This window comes from Sparus aurata, chromosome 7, assembly GCF_900880675.1.
Source record: "Sparus aurata chromosome 7, fSpaAur1.1, whole genome shotgun sequence".
Lineage (NCBI taxonomy): Eukaryota > Metazoa > Chordata > Actinopteri > Spariformes > Sparidae > Sparus > Sparus aurata.
This window is the reverse complement of record NC_044193.1, coordinates 28,944,139-28,961,410: the sequence shown is the minus strand read 5'-3', so window position 1 is coordinate 28,961,410 and position 17,272 is coordinate 28,944,139. Positions and strand designations below refer to the sequence as shown.

The following is a 17,272-nucleotide window of genomic DNA, read 5'->3' as shown; positions in this document are numbered from 1 at the left end:
TCTCAATTCAGTTCATTGTGTTCATGTCTCCCTCCGTCATGTCTGGGTCTATTCCACTGACAGTGTGAGAGGGAGAGATGCAGGACCAGATGGATCATGTGGGAAAATGAATCAAGCACGCACATTTTTTGTGAAAATGAAACATCCTTCCCACCGAGCAAAGTTGGTCTGGCCTAAGAGATGGCCACACAGCCTCTTACACTTAACCCACATACAGCAATGAATCATGGTCAAGACATAGGCCTGGGCTTTCAGCCAGAATAAGGACAGCTCACACAGCTGGCTGATCTCAGGCTTATGTCATGGGCACCCGTATTCTGGCTACAAGAGCTGGACCACCTCTGGACTGTAATTTATTGCAACAACTTGAAATTCCCTGGAGTTTGTATATCAAGATAATGTGATGAAATGTCCAAATAACGAGTGGCCACAGTTAGTTACTTCTACTACACATAAGAGAACACAATGTGAAATATTAATCCTTGCTTGTTTGCTATTAAAAAGTAGTTATTGAAAACATTCAGCCACTAACTTTGGCATTCCGGGTGATCCATTGACTGCCAGGTTTTGCAATAGCTAACTTTGCACACAAGGATATTATATTAAATCGGGATACAGAAATAGAGGCAAAGTCCCATTCATTCCTATGAAAGCTGCTCAGTGGCATTTGGAAGCCAAAAGGGGTTGTGAGGCTCAAAAATATAGTCCACTGTTTTACAGACGCAGCAATAGACCGGGTGCATCATGTGACGATGTAATTACACGGTTTGGCCACTACGAAAACTGGCTGCAAAGCCTGCCGCTCATTCTGGGGGCTTGGTTGATAATCCTAGCTAGCTAATGTTAATGTTGCTAATGCTAGCTGATGTTGATGTTGCAAATGTTAGCTAGTTAACATTAAGGCAGCATAGACCTTGTTAGAGGCTGAAAATCCGAATTCGTACAAAACCAAACAAAAAACAAAACAATCATTTTGGCTCTGACAAAAATATTAAAATTATGGATTCAGAATCACAATAATGTTTTAAAATAAAATAGTTATTTTTATTCGGCACCTTTCAACGAGCTCTATAGATTTATTTTATTTTTTTAATGCTTTGTCTTCATAAAAATGTTATCAATATACCTTTAATTCCATCTACACGTGCACTAAAAATGTAATTCTTATACTGTTTATACTGTATTTATACTGTGCAAAGGTTTCTCCAATGCATTGCCATTTCCACTGTCAATATGTTTTCTTTCAGTATACTCCGTATATAAAGTCGACAATTATGTATCTGTATCTCAGATCAAGTTGGTAAAATATCTATACAGGCAGATGTATGTATCTTTTGTCCTATTTGACAATAAAGACAAACAGACACACCTCCTTCACCCTGGAAGTTGGGAAGTGACGGGATGAGAACCTGGTGGAGGAAGAGAGGGCTGCTGTTCATCTTGATCGCCCCGGACAGAAGACCCCCAAAGTAATAGATATACCTGAAAGACAGAAACAGAGAGGGAGTAAGAGAGATTCTTATGATATAAAAGCAGTACGATAAAGATTGGGGAATACGAATAACAGATGGAGAGAAGGATCAGGGACAAATATCTTTAAAAGTTATAATAATAAAAAATAAAAAATGCAAACAGCCTCAGAGCAGACGCTGCTGTTGTCAGGTAGCCAGCAACACTGTTTTTTTTTCAAAGCAGAGAGTTAGGCAAGGAAAATACAGCTTGCTGAGTCTAAAAATGTAACTTTCTTGCCAAAATCTGGTTGTCAGTTGAGAAAATATGTCTTGCGTCTGTCACAGTTGAACTTGATTCAGGAACATTCTTGAATCTGTTGTCATTTCCTTGACACCAGACACTTTTCTGCCTTTCATGTCAATGTGAGATGACCGACACCTGTTAAGTGAGTCTGAAATTCCCATAAGTAAATTTTTATGTACATGAGCTACCAAAGGAAACGTTTTTATACCTTGGGAAATAAGCTAACTTGTTCTCTTGCTGAGAAAGATAAGGTAAGACGTGGGATTCAAACACGTGCTTTGGATTTCGATTTAAAGTTTTGGGAAAATATCCTCATTTGCCTCTTTGCCAAGAGTTTGATGGGAGGATTGAAACCACTCTCACGGATGTAATCCAAACATGAAGCTACAGAAATGAGGCTGTTAGCTTAGCATAGCAAAATGACTGTGCGCAGGGGCATAATGACTGGTTCTGTCAAACAAACAAAATCCACAATAAAGGCCCTCTAAATCTCATACAGGTTACACCTTTGCACAAAGCCAGGCTTGTTTTCTCCCATTCATAGATTAGAAGATCAATAGCAGTCTCATGTTTGTATATATCAAAATCAGCAGAAAATTAATTAATTTATGCTAATATTTGTTAATTTAGACTAAAGGTTGGAAGCTCAGGGAAAACAGCTAGTTTGGATGAATCAAACTAAGCTAAAAAGCGCCTCGAAATATTTATCAATTAGCATCCCTGCTGAAAAAAACAGCATAGACCGGCACCAAAACGCAACATATGCTGGTCTTGCTAGTGACTGGTCACCATCAAGACCAGCATATGTTGTGTTTTGGTGCTGGTTTTAGTGCTGGTCTATGCTGGTTTTTTCAGCTGGGATTAACAAATTGTATCTCATTTGTTTAATCCAGGGAGTGTCATGCTGCTGCAATTGTTTGTGGAATTGGAACAGACTAAATCAATGTGAAGTGTAAGATTGAGAGGTGTTAGTAGGCATATTTAAAAAAAATCTTTAGACTGAGCTAGGCTAGCAGTTTCCCCCTACATAGTGCTTCTATCTTTATGCAAGGCTTAGCTAACCAACTCGTGGCTCTAACTTCATATTTAGCAAACAGACATGACCCAGTGAGCATCAACCAGGATTTCAACATCCACTTCTAGTCAAAGACTGGGTGACAACTAAAAAATGTGGTTAGAAAATGCAGTATGTGGTGAAATATGGTATAAATGTCTAAAACATTTATTATACGTATTGAAATAGTCGGTGAAAAAACATTTTTTAAACATCTTTTAAAAAATACTCACTTGGAAGAGTGGTTTTTATCTTACTTTTCAACTCCGAAAGTTATATATCCTAAAATATTATTCCAATTGCTATTATCTTTTAGGATGTACATATTGTTGTGTAACTAGTCTACCTCAACTAGACAGTTTTTGCAGCGAATGAAAAGATGATTGGAAAGCTGGCTCACTCTAACTCTGACCATTTCATGTTTTTATCATTATTTCATCATATTAGCGACCCAGTAAAGCCATAGACAGTGCCATGACCCTGAAACTGAAGCAGCTAAATGTAGATCGGCCATGATTACTTGTCTTATTTACACTCGTGCTTTTCTTCTGTGACATGTTTAAATGTCTGCTGTGAAAAAGGCCAAATCCTGAGCTTAACGATAAATCAAATCCAGTTGGGAGGCACGAGGAGCTTGAAGCTAAAACCTGTTTTCTCTTTCTTTTCCCTTAAGTAGGATGCTAAGGGGGGGATGCATTCATTAACCTCTGCTATGATGTGGGATACACTCAACCACCACCCCCCTCCCTTCACCCCCTCCCAATTTCCCCTCATTTCATCCTGTGGCCTCTACCTGTTTTGGGACGGCTGGAGGGAAGAGGACACCTTATCTTCACAGAACTTCCTCATGGCGAGAGTACTGAGAGCCTGGTCCGCCCTGCACATTAATGAGAGCGTACACACACACACACACACACACACGCACACAGGCAGAAACACACAGATGCTTTGAGCCAACAATTTCCATCATGGGACTTGCAGCAGACTCTCTAGATGCCAGAAAGTACATGGAGAGGATACAGCTGGCATTGGCCACAGGATAAGCCAGTTTCCACTGTTCCTGCGCAAAATCCACTGGGCTTAATTTATCAAACGACTTATCAACAAAGTCTGAATGGAAATCAGTGAGCTGCATATACATCAGCCACCAGATATACTGTTCTAGTATGCTTTAAACACATTTGATATGTTTAAAGAGTTGCACTTGAGTCCAAAATGTTTCTCCACTCAGTTCAATAATCTTCAATGTGTTCCATGTGTGGATGTTCTGATGAACAAGAAACTGTCAAATTGTGGCTTTGGATGTCTCCAGCACACACACTCACCCTGCGGAGATCTTGCTGTAGTGCATGTAGGCCGCAATGATCACACCAGTTTTACCTTTGTTGCCCTGTAGGAGGAGAGAGAACAAAAAGGGCAAAGTCATGATGTGCTAATTTCATCCTCAGGCACTGTTTTCTTTCTTTTTTTTTTTTTTTTTTTACGAAAAGACAGCTGTAACTTCTGAGAGTTATGACTGCAGGGCTGATTTTTGATTTGAGAGACAGACAGACTGGGGAGAAGGCAGAGACGAGGCAGGGACACTGAAAGATGTGGACAAGCAGTTTGAGCCACAATTAAAAAGCTCCCTGCGGTGTTTTTTTCACACTGGGTGCTCCGAACTTCCTGACGCATTCCGAAGACATTCCAGCCTCAAATTCCTAATGTGACCCCTCCAGATGCCAATAAGAAGGCTGCACCGCTGCACCGAGCACAAATTAAAGCTTGTTTAGCTCTCACTGACAACAACTTGTTTTTTCCCGTCCCTGGCGTGATGTGCAGCTGGGAAAGAATCGCCTGTAGCTGGAATGTTCTGGGAAGTCAGCAGACCACAGAAGTAGTCTGGTTTTAGTATTTAAATTCTCCTGACCAAAAACCAATAAATAAAAACGCCCAGACATGCCGTGGGAGCTCGGTAGCCCTCAGTGTTAACTGGTCAACGTTTGGTAACGGTGGAAAAGTTCAAATAGCCACGGCTTTGTTGACATGGTGACATAAACGAATCAGTAAATGATGTGGAACGGTCTGGAAATCGACAGAGTTTGTTCGAGGTTGTACAGTAAATTTTCAGGGTGGAAGGGTGGAAACGGTTTATTGAATTATATGTTGCACTCTGCAATTTTGGTTTTAGTCAAGTGATGTTTTAACTGCAATATCTAACTTAATTTATTGTGTTTCACATCAGAAATAGTAGCAGGAGAGATCGACTTTGTACTAGAGAGTCAGAGAAACTTTAATTGACTAACACGTTCAGATGCATCCATGACAGCACTTACGGAAAGTACCACTGACACAAACAAGCACTCGGTTGGTTAATTGCTTATTCCTGTCAATGTCGCTCCAATTTCAGCTATCTGACTGTGGCAGAATGCAACAAAGTACATTTACTTAAAGGGACAGTTCATCCCAAAATGGAAAACACAGACTGTTCTTTTTACCTGTAGTTCTTTTATCCATCGAGATAGATGTAGAAAAATAAAAAGCACCAGAGATAAGAGGAATACACTAATTTTGAATCCTGGGGTGAACGGTCCCTTCAAGTATAACTAAGTACACTTGAACTATTTCATGCAACTTTATACTTCTACCCCACAATATTTCAGAGGGAACTATTTTACTTTTCACCTCATTACTTACATATGGCCATTATTCAGTGACGGGTCATTTTGCGGATTAAGGTTTAATGTACAAAACACAATTGATTGTTATGCATTACTACAGATCAACCTTCCTAAAAATATCAGTACTTTGTTGAAAATAAAGTACTATAGGTTTTTAAAAGTCATTAGTTTTGAATGCAGAAGCTTTCAAAGGACAAAGGATTTTTGATTTGAATATTCCTTGCACAGCTGCCATCTGGACAGCATAGGTTATAGTCAACAGGCCACATTTCATTAAGTGTTATGACTTGTATTGTTAAAACGCTTATCATTTTCTGCCGTGATCCTTTTTTTTCCCTCCATGTAAAAAAAGCATGTACATGATATTTAATACCAATGTAGTGAATTTGAAATCATCATCAGTGAACCTGGACAATTAGCCCCAATTTCCAATTCACTAATGGCGCTGACTTGCTATAAAACCAAACTCATTACTACATTTCGATACATATGCCTGTTTCAGAGCCTGGGAAACAGTGGGACACCCATCCAAAAATCCCCGGTGGCCCCCCCGAACTCTGACCTTGCAGTGTAGGACCACCACGTGCTGGGGGTCAGAGGTCAGCCACGTCTCCATGGCCTTACATATGGCACAGATCTTATCCAGCGGCGGCGCGTGGAGGTCTGGCCAGCCAAAGTCATGAACCTGTTGGTAAAGATGGAGAGAAAGATCTTGTGGTTTAGCAAGATTTAACTCAAAGCTGTGAAGTGAATTCTCAACACAGTTATTAGAATATACAAAAGAAAAGTTCTACCTTTGGATTTAGTCGGGAGATATCGTGCCGCCTCTCAGAGAGGTTCAGGAGCTGCAACAGAGAAGATGATTTATTGTGTCAGTTATTTCATCATGGGTGTAGCAGGAAAAATAAAACAAAGAGACTACTAATTTGTGTGTTGCTAAGTGTGTATTTTGTGGTTTCCTGTGGCTTTTTGTCAAATCACATTGTTTCTGTTGTCTATTGTGCAACAAGCAACTTAAGATAAACTAAACACTCAAAGGACGGAGGTCAAATCACTCTGGAACCACAGACAAACTAAAGACAGAGAATTTGTGTTCTCTCACCAGAAACTTGTCCTGGTGTTTGGACTTTAGCATGGCAGCCACCTCCTTAAGGTTGAGACGGTATCTCTGCTCCTCCAGCTTCGGGGGGAAGAAAACAGAGATGATCCTCTCAGTGATGTAGGTCAGGTCGAAGTCGTAGTGGCGCTCCATCACTCTCTCCATCACACGGTCCACACTGAAGCTTCTGGAGGAACGGAGACGGAAAAGAATGGGGGAGAAAGGGAAAGGGAAGAGAGAGAGCAGGGGTCAGGTGGACATGGGTCAGAATGTGAGCATTACTGCAGGTTGTATGTGGCAGCGCAACGTGAATGTGCTCCCTCACACACAGGCTGGGGAAACTCCAGAGAGAAAGAGAGCATGGAGAAGGAAAGGAAAGACTGTATGTGACATTAAGATCCGATCAAAAACCAGCTCGCTCCATCACATCACTGATGCTAAACCTTCAGGAAAGAATGAAGGAGAAGTGGCCGTTAGTTTGAGGAACGGGTGAAAGAGGGCAGAAAACAAAGAGGATGGTGATTAGAGCAAAGTATGGAGCAGTGCAGATGCGGAAAACCAAAGACATTATTTGCATTTGCTCCTTTGGAACAGAGCAGAGGCACTTCGGTAACATGTATTATTAGAAATGAATGAGATGACCTTTACCTTGGCAGGGTGTTTCTCTGTTTGGTATAGGTCAGAGACTTGGTTGACCCCTGCGAAGAAAAAACAAAAAACAAAGATATGTGACGATACTCATAGCTTATACATAATTAAAGGGTAACTCCACCAACTTAAACATCAAAGTGTGGTTACAGGTCTTGGGGATTACAACTACATATATGAAAAAGTAGCATTAAGCCTTTGCGGCTTTAGAGGAAGCTGCATGTAATCTGGTAAATTGCTTCGAGTAATGTCACTTACTGGCTGAGTTGCATTGTGGGTAATGTAGGCTCCAGGTTTTCAAAAGCAGCCCACTGGTCTAGATATGCACTCCCAGAACACTGTCGGGCTCATTACAGACAGTTTAAAAATAAATGATCAAAATCGATACAGCAGAACCAGAGACGTTGCTTTTTTTATTCCACGGAATCTTTTTCAAAATCTGGCTCCTACATTATCCACAATGCAGCTTAGCCAGTGAATGACATCAATGCTGGAGCAGCAGGATCTCAACAGCAGGAAGGAAGAGACTGGATAAACATTCATAAAATAACCCATTTCTCTGTTTTTTGCACTAACTGGACAATTTTACATACCCATATTTATTATTATTCAATAACACACTGACATACTGCCTACAATTACACTGTTAACAGTGGAAAACATTATTTATACACAATGTATATGAGTCTATTTCTATTTCTTACTTTTTTATTGCATTGTTAATTATTTTACTATTATCATTGTTTATTACAATACCACTGTCCTTTTGCTGCTGTGATGAAGAAATGTCCCTGTTTGCGGTACAAATAAAGGAATTCTGATTCTGATTCAAGACAGTTTCTGAGATTACATATAGCTTTCTGTGTATCCACACAACAATTTATGCTACTTTTTTCTCATGCAGTACTACTCCTCAAGACCTGTAAACACATATTCCATGAAACAAATACATGGTCAGGTGCTTAGTTGGTTTCATTATATTTCCACATGACAAATCAATATGATTAGCCAGTCAGATGAAAAACAAGGACAAAGCAGAGAGGAGTAATGCAATCTATAAACCAATTATATGGAATCATCTAAAAGTATTCAGGTCTACTGTACATAAAGTTTTGTCATGTGAAGTGTTTAGACATTATTAATAAAGGAGTCCAGAATTAACTTGTTTATAGCTGTGGATACTTGTTGGTCAGCTTAAAGCTGTTGAGCACCTTCATGTGGAGCAGCCAGCAGTGGTGAATTGTGGGATACACTTGACTCTGAAGTGGTAGTGGGAAAAGTGTGCATCAAGTGTGGGTTAAGTGTACTCCGGATGGCCATTCTTCAGACGTGGGACACACTTGTCAACTACCTGACGGTAAGGGAACACACACTTCAGGGCTCACGACCCCGAGCGGATGGCCAAATTCCGATGTCCCCCCTAAGACCCTGAAGCCTTAAAGACTTAGTTGATCTCACCTCATTAGTGTTTGAGTGAGAGGCTGCAAGAGGCCAATAACTACTAGCAACAAGTGATTTACGTAGAGAATCAGTTCTTGAAGAAAATGACAGATGTTAGTCGTAATTTTGGAATATTGTTTGTTTATATATCATATATGATAAAATATATATATAATTATGAAATTAATCAGGTATACAAGAGTGCCATTGTCTCAAATATTGTTGCTTGTAATATTGATTGGTTTTTTTTTCAGATCCTTTCCAGACCTGACCTATCCACTTGCACCACCAGGGGTTCCCAAACTCTATCTTTAGTACCCCTTTGGAAGTGGAAGAAAGGTTTTTCGATGGGCTGACTGTCCCAAAATTTTGGTTCCAAAGATCTTGTTGCTAGGGGTTTGGCAATATATTGATATGATATCATTATCATGATATGAGACCATATATCATCTGAGATTTTGGATATCATTAGTTTTAAAGGGTGCCATTACAAGAGCAATTTTCTGAACGTACCAGACTGTTCTTCTTGTTTGAATATTTGCCGTTACCGTCTTAATTATTACATCCACATTACTGATGATTGTTTTTATCATTGAACTCAATGTGTAAATATTTAGTAAAAGCATTAATAGTCATCCTTACAATATTGTCATGATATTACGGTATTCAGTCAAAAATTTGTGAATATTTAGATTGAGAGGATTTAAAAATCTTGAGATATAGGTGATACAGCCTTAAAATATCAGGACATAATGCCCAGCCCTACCTGAAGCCTTTCTATCATGGCAAGTAATGAAAAGTGCAGCCAAGGTTAAGAGTGTGTGTCTTATTTTCACAGAGGCTCTTAATATATCAGAAACTGCTCCCACTTTGGTTTGTTTATGAAGTGCTCAATCAAATTCACTGAAGTCAAACGAAGGGCCAGGAAAGATGCAGAGAAAAAGTATGGGGGTGAGGAGGACGAGGAGAGAGGGGTGAGAGGTTGGAGTGTGCTCACCAGGTGCTGGGTGTGCCGAGAAGGAGCGGTCCCTCTACGCTGCTGGATGCAAGGAAGAAGCGGTGACGGGATGAAGTAGACGAGAGGAGAGAAGGGTGTGAAGAGACGGATGGTAAAGGGAGGAGGTTGAAAGGAGGTGAGAAAGAGGAAGAAGGGGGAGAGAGTTGGGAGAAGAGGATGGGATACAGAGGAAGGAAAGGAGAGTTAATTAAACAAACAGACTCTCTACTGGATAAACATTACTACTTCCTGTAGCAACATCAACTTTTTCTCTTCTGTACTGGAATCCTGCAGGGCTGCAGGAATGAACTGAGCACAAACTGGGTTGAGGTCTCGGCTTCCCAAAAGGAATTTAGCAGGAGGAAACCATACAGTGGTTTTTGGGAAGCCATGTCTTGTAACTATGGCTAGACAAAGAGGGAAAGCTGAGCTTGTATACAGGAACCTCTTCAGGAAAATAAATGGGTGTGCGAAAGAGACTTACTAGATCATTGGAAGGAGGTGGGATACATGCCGAGGTCACCTGCAACACACAAAGACAGTCATGTGTGAATACAAGACTGGTCTCACGCACACACAAACACACACACACACACACACACACACACACACACACAGGACAGAGGGAAGGAGACAGGGAAATGGGAAATGATTAAATGCTTCCTCAGACAAAAAGATAAAGAATGACAAATCCACCTGAAAAATTCAGACATAGTCTGATTGGACCACAGATGAAAATACAGTGAATAAAGGCAAGGCTGTTTGCTGAAACTTGTGTTAGTTTAGGTCAATGAGAAGTTCTAGCACCAGATACCCCATAAAACCCACAGGTTGCTATGTTTACATTTTGATTTTAGTAAATATAAATCTGAAGCCAAGAGACAGTTACGGCCAATTTCCATTGGATACGTGTCCGCTGCGTTCCGTCTCCGCCACGCCAGTGGAGCTGATAGGTTTCACTTTAGTCTATGTGTTAATCCCTACCAGGTCCGGTGCGCTGCGTATCTGCTCCGTCCCAGCTCCGAGCACTCGGGAGCAGATACGCAGGACTTCTAATATCTGGCATTAGCCTCAGTTAACTTGGATAGGCTACACTGCGCTGTTTGCTAACAAAAGAGGCTATGCTGAACAGATAATTATGATACAAAAGTGTCTGAGAGGTAATGTGAAGAAACATTTCTGTAACGTCAGCTGTGTAAGCTAATGTCAGCTGTGTAAGCTAACGTTAGCTTACACCAATGAAAAACACCCAGCACTAAGCTCCTTTTAAAACCACAGCTGCTGTTTTTACATTTTGTTTTTATCAGGGCTAAAAACAAAAGATATTACATGACGCTGCTAGCAGATATTTTTTTTACTTTAAGACAGAGTTGGGCAAGCTGTTTTCCCATGCCTCCAGTCTTTGTGCCGAGCTAAGCTAACTGTCTCCTACCTCTGTATCAAACCGACAGATATGAATGGTATCAATTTTCTTATTTCAAGGTTGGCCAGAAAGCAATAAGGGTATTTCCCAAATTGTGGGACTAATATTCTTAGATATGGAAAATATCCACACAAAAACTGATGCTAAGTATTCAGTATGCAAATGAGTAGGCTACCATATTCACATGACTGTACCAACAGTCAACAAAAAGCTAACTGCCTCTGTCATGTAAGCTTGTCACAAGTGCACTAACTTACAGGAGTAAAAAGTTTCAGAATCAAACTCCTCGTTAAATCACAGCTCGCTGTTTTTACAGTTTGGGATTTGTTGGAGTTAAACAAGAGAAATAAAAAATGTATGTTAGTGATCTTACAAGGATCTAGTAGGTGTATGTTTCACCTTTGGACAGAGCTAGGCTAGCTGTTTCCCCCTGCCTCTAGTCTTTATGTTTTCCTTTAGGTAATGGTCTCCTAGCTACATATTTAACTGACAGACAGAAAGGTGGTATCCATCCTCTTATTTCACAATTGGCAAGAAAGCAAATAAGGGTATTTCCCAAAGTATTTGACTATCATTTTAAGACTTTTTGCAAAAAAATTAAAAACTGTCCCTCAAACAGCACTAGGGAACCAAACCTTTCGCGTATTGAAAGACCAACATCAACATTATTTACGAAGGAACTTTGGGCCATCAGTCAACAGTAACATTTCAACCTTGCATCTCATTTTTTAACTACAGCTGGGAACGCTGCCTATCTAAGATTAAGATAGCATTTCACCACTATCAGACAGCTCAGCAATGCAACTCGCTGAGGCCACACTGGGGGAGGCATACACAGAGCCACATGATGATGAATGGAGAACAAACACTGTCTGTAAAACTACTTAGATGCTCTCAAGTGCCAAGTAAATACAAGTAGAGCTGATGTTTGAGAGCATGTTTACAAAATGTAAAGTATGTGCAAATGTGAAGCCAAATGCACAGCTACACAGCTGTAGGAGCATCGAGACAGAAACTCACACACATACTGAGAGACATGCCTAATTCCCATGTCTGTTATGGGCCTACAGGTCAATGAACTGTGACCAGGGGAAGCCAAAGCTGGACAGCAGCCCTAATGAAGGGGGCTGAGGGCCACAGTCATGCTTACGTAACACACACAACACATGGACACACACGTGCCCGCACACACGCACACGCACACGCACACACAAAGCAGTGTTCCTGCTACTTAGCCCTTTTTGGACTGTTTATTTGGATACAGGAAAAGGGCAAGGGCTGTGTATATCTCATTGTGCACAAAAGGGAAGTTACACAGGCCCTGAACCTGGGGGTGTGTCATCACCATGTGTGTGTGTGTGTGTGTGTGTTGCACAGTTCGTGTTAATCTTTCTTTCTTCCCTTCTTTCTTTGGCATCAAGCTCAGTTTTCTACTGTTGCATGTACGTAAAAACAGACATCAACAGGAAGTCAGAGGAACAGATAATGAGCTAAATCCAGACTTGCCGTGTTTGACCGAAGTCGCAGGAAACCGGTTCAGGTTGAACATCAGCTATCAAATGACTTACTGGACAATGTTCCTGTATGACTCACTCTGAGAATTAATGTCTTTTTCCACCTCCGTAGGGAGATGAATCTCAGATCTTATCCTGTGTTGTGGTTTTTTTTTTTATTCCCAGTCTGAACCCAGTTCCTGGCTAGATAGGTTTGGGCTGGGTCAGGCTGATTTTTCTTAATTCCCTCCGGCTAAAGCATGTCAGTTTCATTTGATTTCTCAGTTTCTATTCTTAAATCAGTGAACATAAAACAATGCATAGGTTTAGAAAAAAATAAAAAATATTTTTCTAAACATACTGCAAGTGTGATTCTGCTGCTACATATGAAATCATTGTATAGTGATAAGAATGTGTCAGTCAGGTCTGGGCTCTTTAAGTATTGCAGGACTGGGCTGGATTTGGGAGCGCTTTAGATGCTGTACCCTACTTTGTCATTCTGCTCAACAAGCAGGCAATTACCTGTCCTGGTCAAATAGGTCTTTCCCCTCGCTTTATTTTCTGTCTCCTTCTCTCTCTTCTACAGTGTTACTTCTTCTAGGAATGGCAAGCAAACATTCTTTCAATTACCATATCAGGCATTTAGCCAAAACTTTTGGGTACATCAGCTGGCAATAATAAGCAAATAGGTGTCAAGGCGTTTTAGTAAAGGACACCGTTATTTTTGCAGAGACTGCATATGTTGCACATATACAGTTGGGTATATGGTTAAAACACGAGGATTTGATAAATTCCTGTGAAATCTGGCCAAAATCTTTTCCCCAGTTACCAGGGAGAATTACCTGTCAGATCCTAGGTCTTAGATTTCTTCCTCATCTTGTTTCAAAATCAAAGTCAACTGGGCCTACTTAGCACTTGTACAAGACACAGAGGTTCAACATATGTGGTTCATTATTAAAAGGTCATATTTATAACATTCTAATGAAGACACATTTTAAAATCAATTCTAAATCTACAGAGCTTGCAGAACGGTGCAGAATAAAAGCACCTTATTTCCTTAAAACATTATTAGAATTGTGAATCAATAATTGTTAAATGTTTGTCGGGTCCAAAATAATTGTTTTGGTCATCTCTGTGTAAGAATTCCGACAGTTAGTTGTATAAGGTTCGTGGGCCAATAGTGTAACGGCAATGGCATCATGTGATGTATCTGTGTTTCGTTAGCGATCAATAGTCATGGTGGTAACCAGTTTGTGGGAAGAGTGTTTGGTAAAACTACATTTAGTGGCTGAATGTTATCAACGTGACCTTTAAGTGTTTTCAAAGTATCCAGTGGAAGCATATTATTGCACCACAAAATGTTCAAAATGCCCTTTATTTCGATACCTGTGGCTACTCCCTCTCTGCTGTCTTCTCCCGACTGAGCAAACGGCTATCCATATTCTCCATGTCCATTTCAACTTCCCCTCTTTCTGTCAATTTATCTCACTCTTTTTGGTCTCTTTCTGTCCATCAAGTGCCAAGAACTATATCTTTGTCTTAATTAACCACCTTTAGCTCAGGCCAGGAATTACACTTTACCCAAACTTGTACACACTAATGGTATGAAAATGCAATAGTCTCTCCATCGTCATGACTTATCAAGGCATTTTGTTCAAGTAAGATTACACAATAATTTAATCGGAACATCAAGTAGATGATGCATGTTAGAGAATGTCTGGAATGTATGGCCCTACTTTTTCTCAGTCTCTCAGCACAACACTTCAAAACTGCGTGTGTACTTTACGGCCGTGTAATGATGGAGAAATATATTTCCGAGTGAATTTACTATCCCACGAGGATAGTAAGAGAAGGACCATGTAAACTGGGAAAGTCCTGAGGTTTGGCAAGTACCGTATGTCACCGGGTGAGAGAACGCCTCATACTCTTTGTGGGGCTGGATGTACGCAACTTTCAATAAAAGCCATGCCACAAAACTCATAATGAAATCTGGTGGTATTGTTGGCAAATGTAGCACTTGAAATGGCTTCTAACAAGATTCCTGAAACTAGTTCCAGTTTCTCCTCACTCAGCCAGTCCTGGAAGTTGTCCACACAGTCCACATTGTTTCAAACTTCCAGTTGTTATGACTACAGTTACCTAATTTTGACCGTGCACCCTTCACTGCTTTTATTTCTGAATGCAGCATCAATCAGCCATTACCTGGGTTGACACGTTAAAACTACTCATTAATTGACCCATTCTTTCTTGATTTCTAATCGTTCCCACTTCCATGTATTCCCCGTGCCCAGTGAAGGGGCCTGCTGAGGGTGGCCGTTAAGCCAGAACAAACACACCACACCAGATTCCATCTCCCCAGGCCAACACTTACGCACAAACTTCCTGCACAGACCTCCACCCATCGCTCTCCTTCTCTTTTCATCCCTCTTGCTACGTTTCCTTGTCATCTTGTCTACCACTCTATCGCTAAATGAATCTCTCCCTTCCCTTTCCTCGTTCCCTCTTTCCCAACTTGCTCCATCCATTTTTCATCCCTGGCCACTTCCCTCCCTTTACTTGAGCTTTTGTTATTCTGCTGTTCAGTGTTCTTGCTACTTTCCTCCTTTAGTCATGTCATCCATCTTTCTTCACTATTTTGTACTTTCTACTTCCTCACTCTTTTTTTTTTTACCCCTTCCTCTTCTCTTCATTTTCTTTTTCTCTCACTCCAACTTCTTCTTATCACCCCCTCTCTTCCTTTGTTGATCCTCTCTCCCTCCTCTCCTCTCCAGCTCAATGCTTCCTTCCCCTTTCTTCTCTTACTTTTCTTTCTAACAAATACCCTCCTGTTTGTCTTCCTCCAGGCTTTCCTCTTTTGTACCTAGCTTTCTTAAAACCTAAATTGCTATGGCTGATGGCTATCATTTATTCGCTGCACCTTCCTTTTGAAACTCCACTGTTGTCTCATGTGTTCATGGTTCTGGAAGTGCCTAAGAACTGGAAAGTCGCAGGTTTGATTCCCTATGACCATCAGGAACTAGATATCCCTGAAAGACACGAAGACATACGACAAACTTGTTCTAACTTACTCTCTTGTTTCAAGAGCTGCTTACATGCTTAAAATGTTAGCTCAAGAAGATTAGTACGACTTCAATTTAACCAATATGGCCAAAACAATCATGCGTTTTACTTCAGTTTTATTATTTTTCTCTGTAGTCCATACAGTTGCCCCCAGGTTCTCCTTCACCCTGTAAAACCCTGCCCTCTGCGGCCTCCTCTTAGGTGGGTCCAGCTGGTGACACTCAGACAGCCATGACCCCCATAACCCTCTCCTCCCTCCTCCTTCCCTTCCCCTGCCCTCTTCCCTCCATCTCCATCTGCCAGCCCTCTGTCCTCTTCCTCTATGTCCATTCTGTTGCAGTGGCCCTGGCTCCTCCAGCTCTTTACATGCTCTTTGATCCATCAAAGCCAAAAGAAGCATAGCTAATGGATAATGCACAGCTCTCTCTTCTCAACGCATGGCTTAAGAGCTGTGGTTTCTAAGAAGCATAACTAGGGGGTGAGGTAGCAGCCTTGGTATGTTATACGTGTGTGAAACGGGTATGTTTGTGAGAGCCTGCAGCGGTGTGTTGAGAGCGATTTAGTCTATGTGTGTCAATCACAGTATAAGAAAAATCAATTACATTATTTGTGGAAACGGTGACCATTACATTGCTCGACTGATTTGTATATTACACTTCTCCCTGATTCACACAGGAAAATGTTGCTTTAAGGGCTGACCCCAAATGCTTTTAAAGCTTTAGAGTTTTACCATGGCATTATAATCAATGTCCAAATCTGCATCTGAACGCGCTCTAAAAGCCAAGTGGATACAGGTGTCAGGAGCGCACAAGAGATCATCCGTGATTGAAAATGACACTTGCATGCAAGCATTTGTGTTCTGTGTGAACAAAAGTAGTCTCACAAGCACAAGGGTGTGACAACTGCAAGGTCAACCCACCCTACGTGTGGGCAACAACTCAACAGTCACTTGTTCATCAAGTTGACCTTTTAGACTTTGGAAGCAAGGAATGGAACTGAGAGTGACTGATGTCTTCGTTGTCCTAGCTCACAGTGACAGTATATCAGTGAATCATGGCCACAAGTTTGAGAAAAATTATAGCCCTCCCCCTGTATAAGCCTTGTTTATTTGCAGTAAATTCTCACTGAAGCTTTGAATCCCCAAACATGGAATTCAGGACAACCTTCATTATTTTTCTCCTGTTATGCAGCAACGATTTGAGTCAGGCACTTTAGTGATCTCACAGACGTCTACTTTCTGCACAAACTTAGAAGATGTTTGACCATGGCGGAAGCAACGTTTAAATCCAACATTTAACAGACTGTGTCGCTCTGTTATGCTTTACAGGCTGTGAAAATATTGGATTAAAACATTCGTTTTTGCTGGCAAGCATTTAATCTTTCAATGCAGAATGAAGAGATTGGGGAGATCACAGAAAATCCTTCAAAGACAAAACTTCCTGCTGGACAACAGGGAAAAAAAGGTTTACCGAGAACACTATATGATCAAATCATGCCGGAATGTAAAAAGTGGTCGCCCATGGGACTAACTTGTGTGACTTAACTTGGGCATTGTTGTTCTCTACTCTTAAATCGATAGGCGATGTGAGAAAGTATTTGTGGATGGAAGAATCATTGATGTTTGATGATTGATTGTTGAAGAT

General features: G+C 40.8%; 1 protein-coding gene across 1 annotated transcript in view; it reads right to left on the bottom strand.

Moving 5' to 3' along the window:
* tns2a (tensin 2a) overlaps nt 1-17,272 on the bottom strand; it is a 64,321-nt gene that overhangs the window by 14,352 nt on the left and 32,697 nt on the right. Inside the window, exons 4-12 of the mRNA XM_030423634.1 lie at nt 10,138-10,176; nt 9,654-9,695; nt 7,217-7,266; nt 6,572-6,755; nt 6,264-6,314; nt 6,032-6,154; nt 4,135-4,199; nt 3,603-3,686; nt 1,370-1,482 (exon numbers count right to left, since the gene is read on the bottom strand). Of these exons, the coding sequence (XP_030279494.1) occupies nt 1,370-1,482; nt 3,603-3,686; nt 4,135-4,199; nt 6,032-6,154; nt 6,264-6,314; nt 6,572-6,755; nt 7,217-7,266; nt 9,654-9,695; nt 10,138-10,176 (751 nt within the window). The remainder of the gene's footprint in view (nt 1-1,369; nt 1,483-3,602; nt 3,687-4,134; nt 4,200-6,031; nt 6,155-6,263; nt 6,315-6,571; nt 6,756-7,216; nt 7,267-9,653; nt 9,696-10,137; nt 10,177-17,272) is intronic.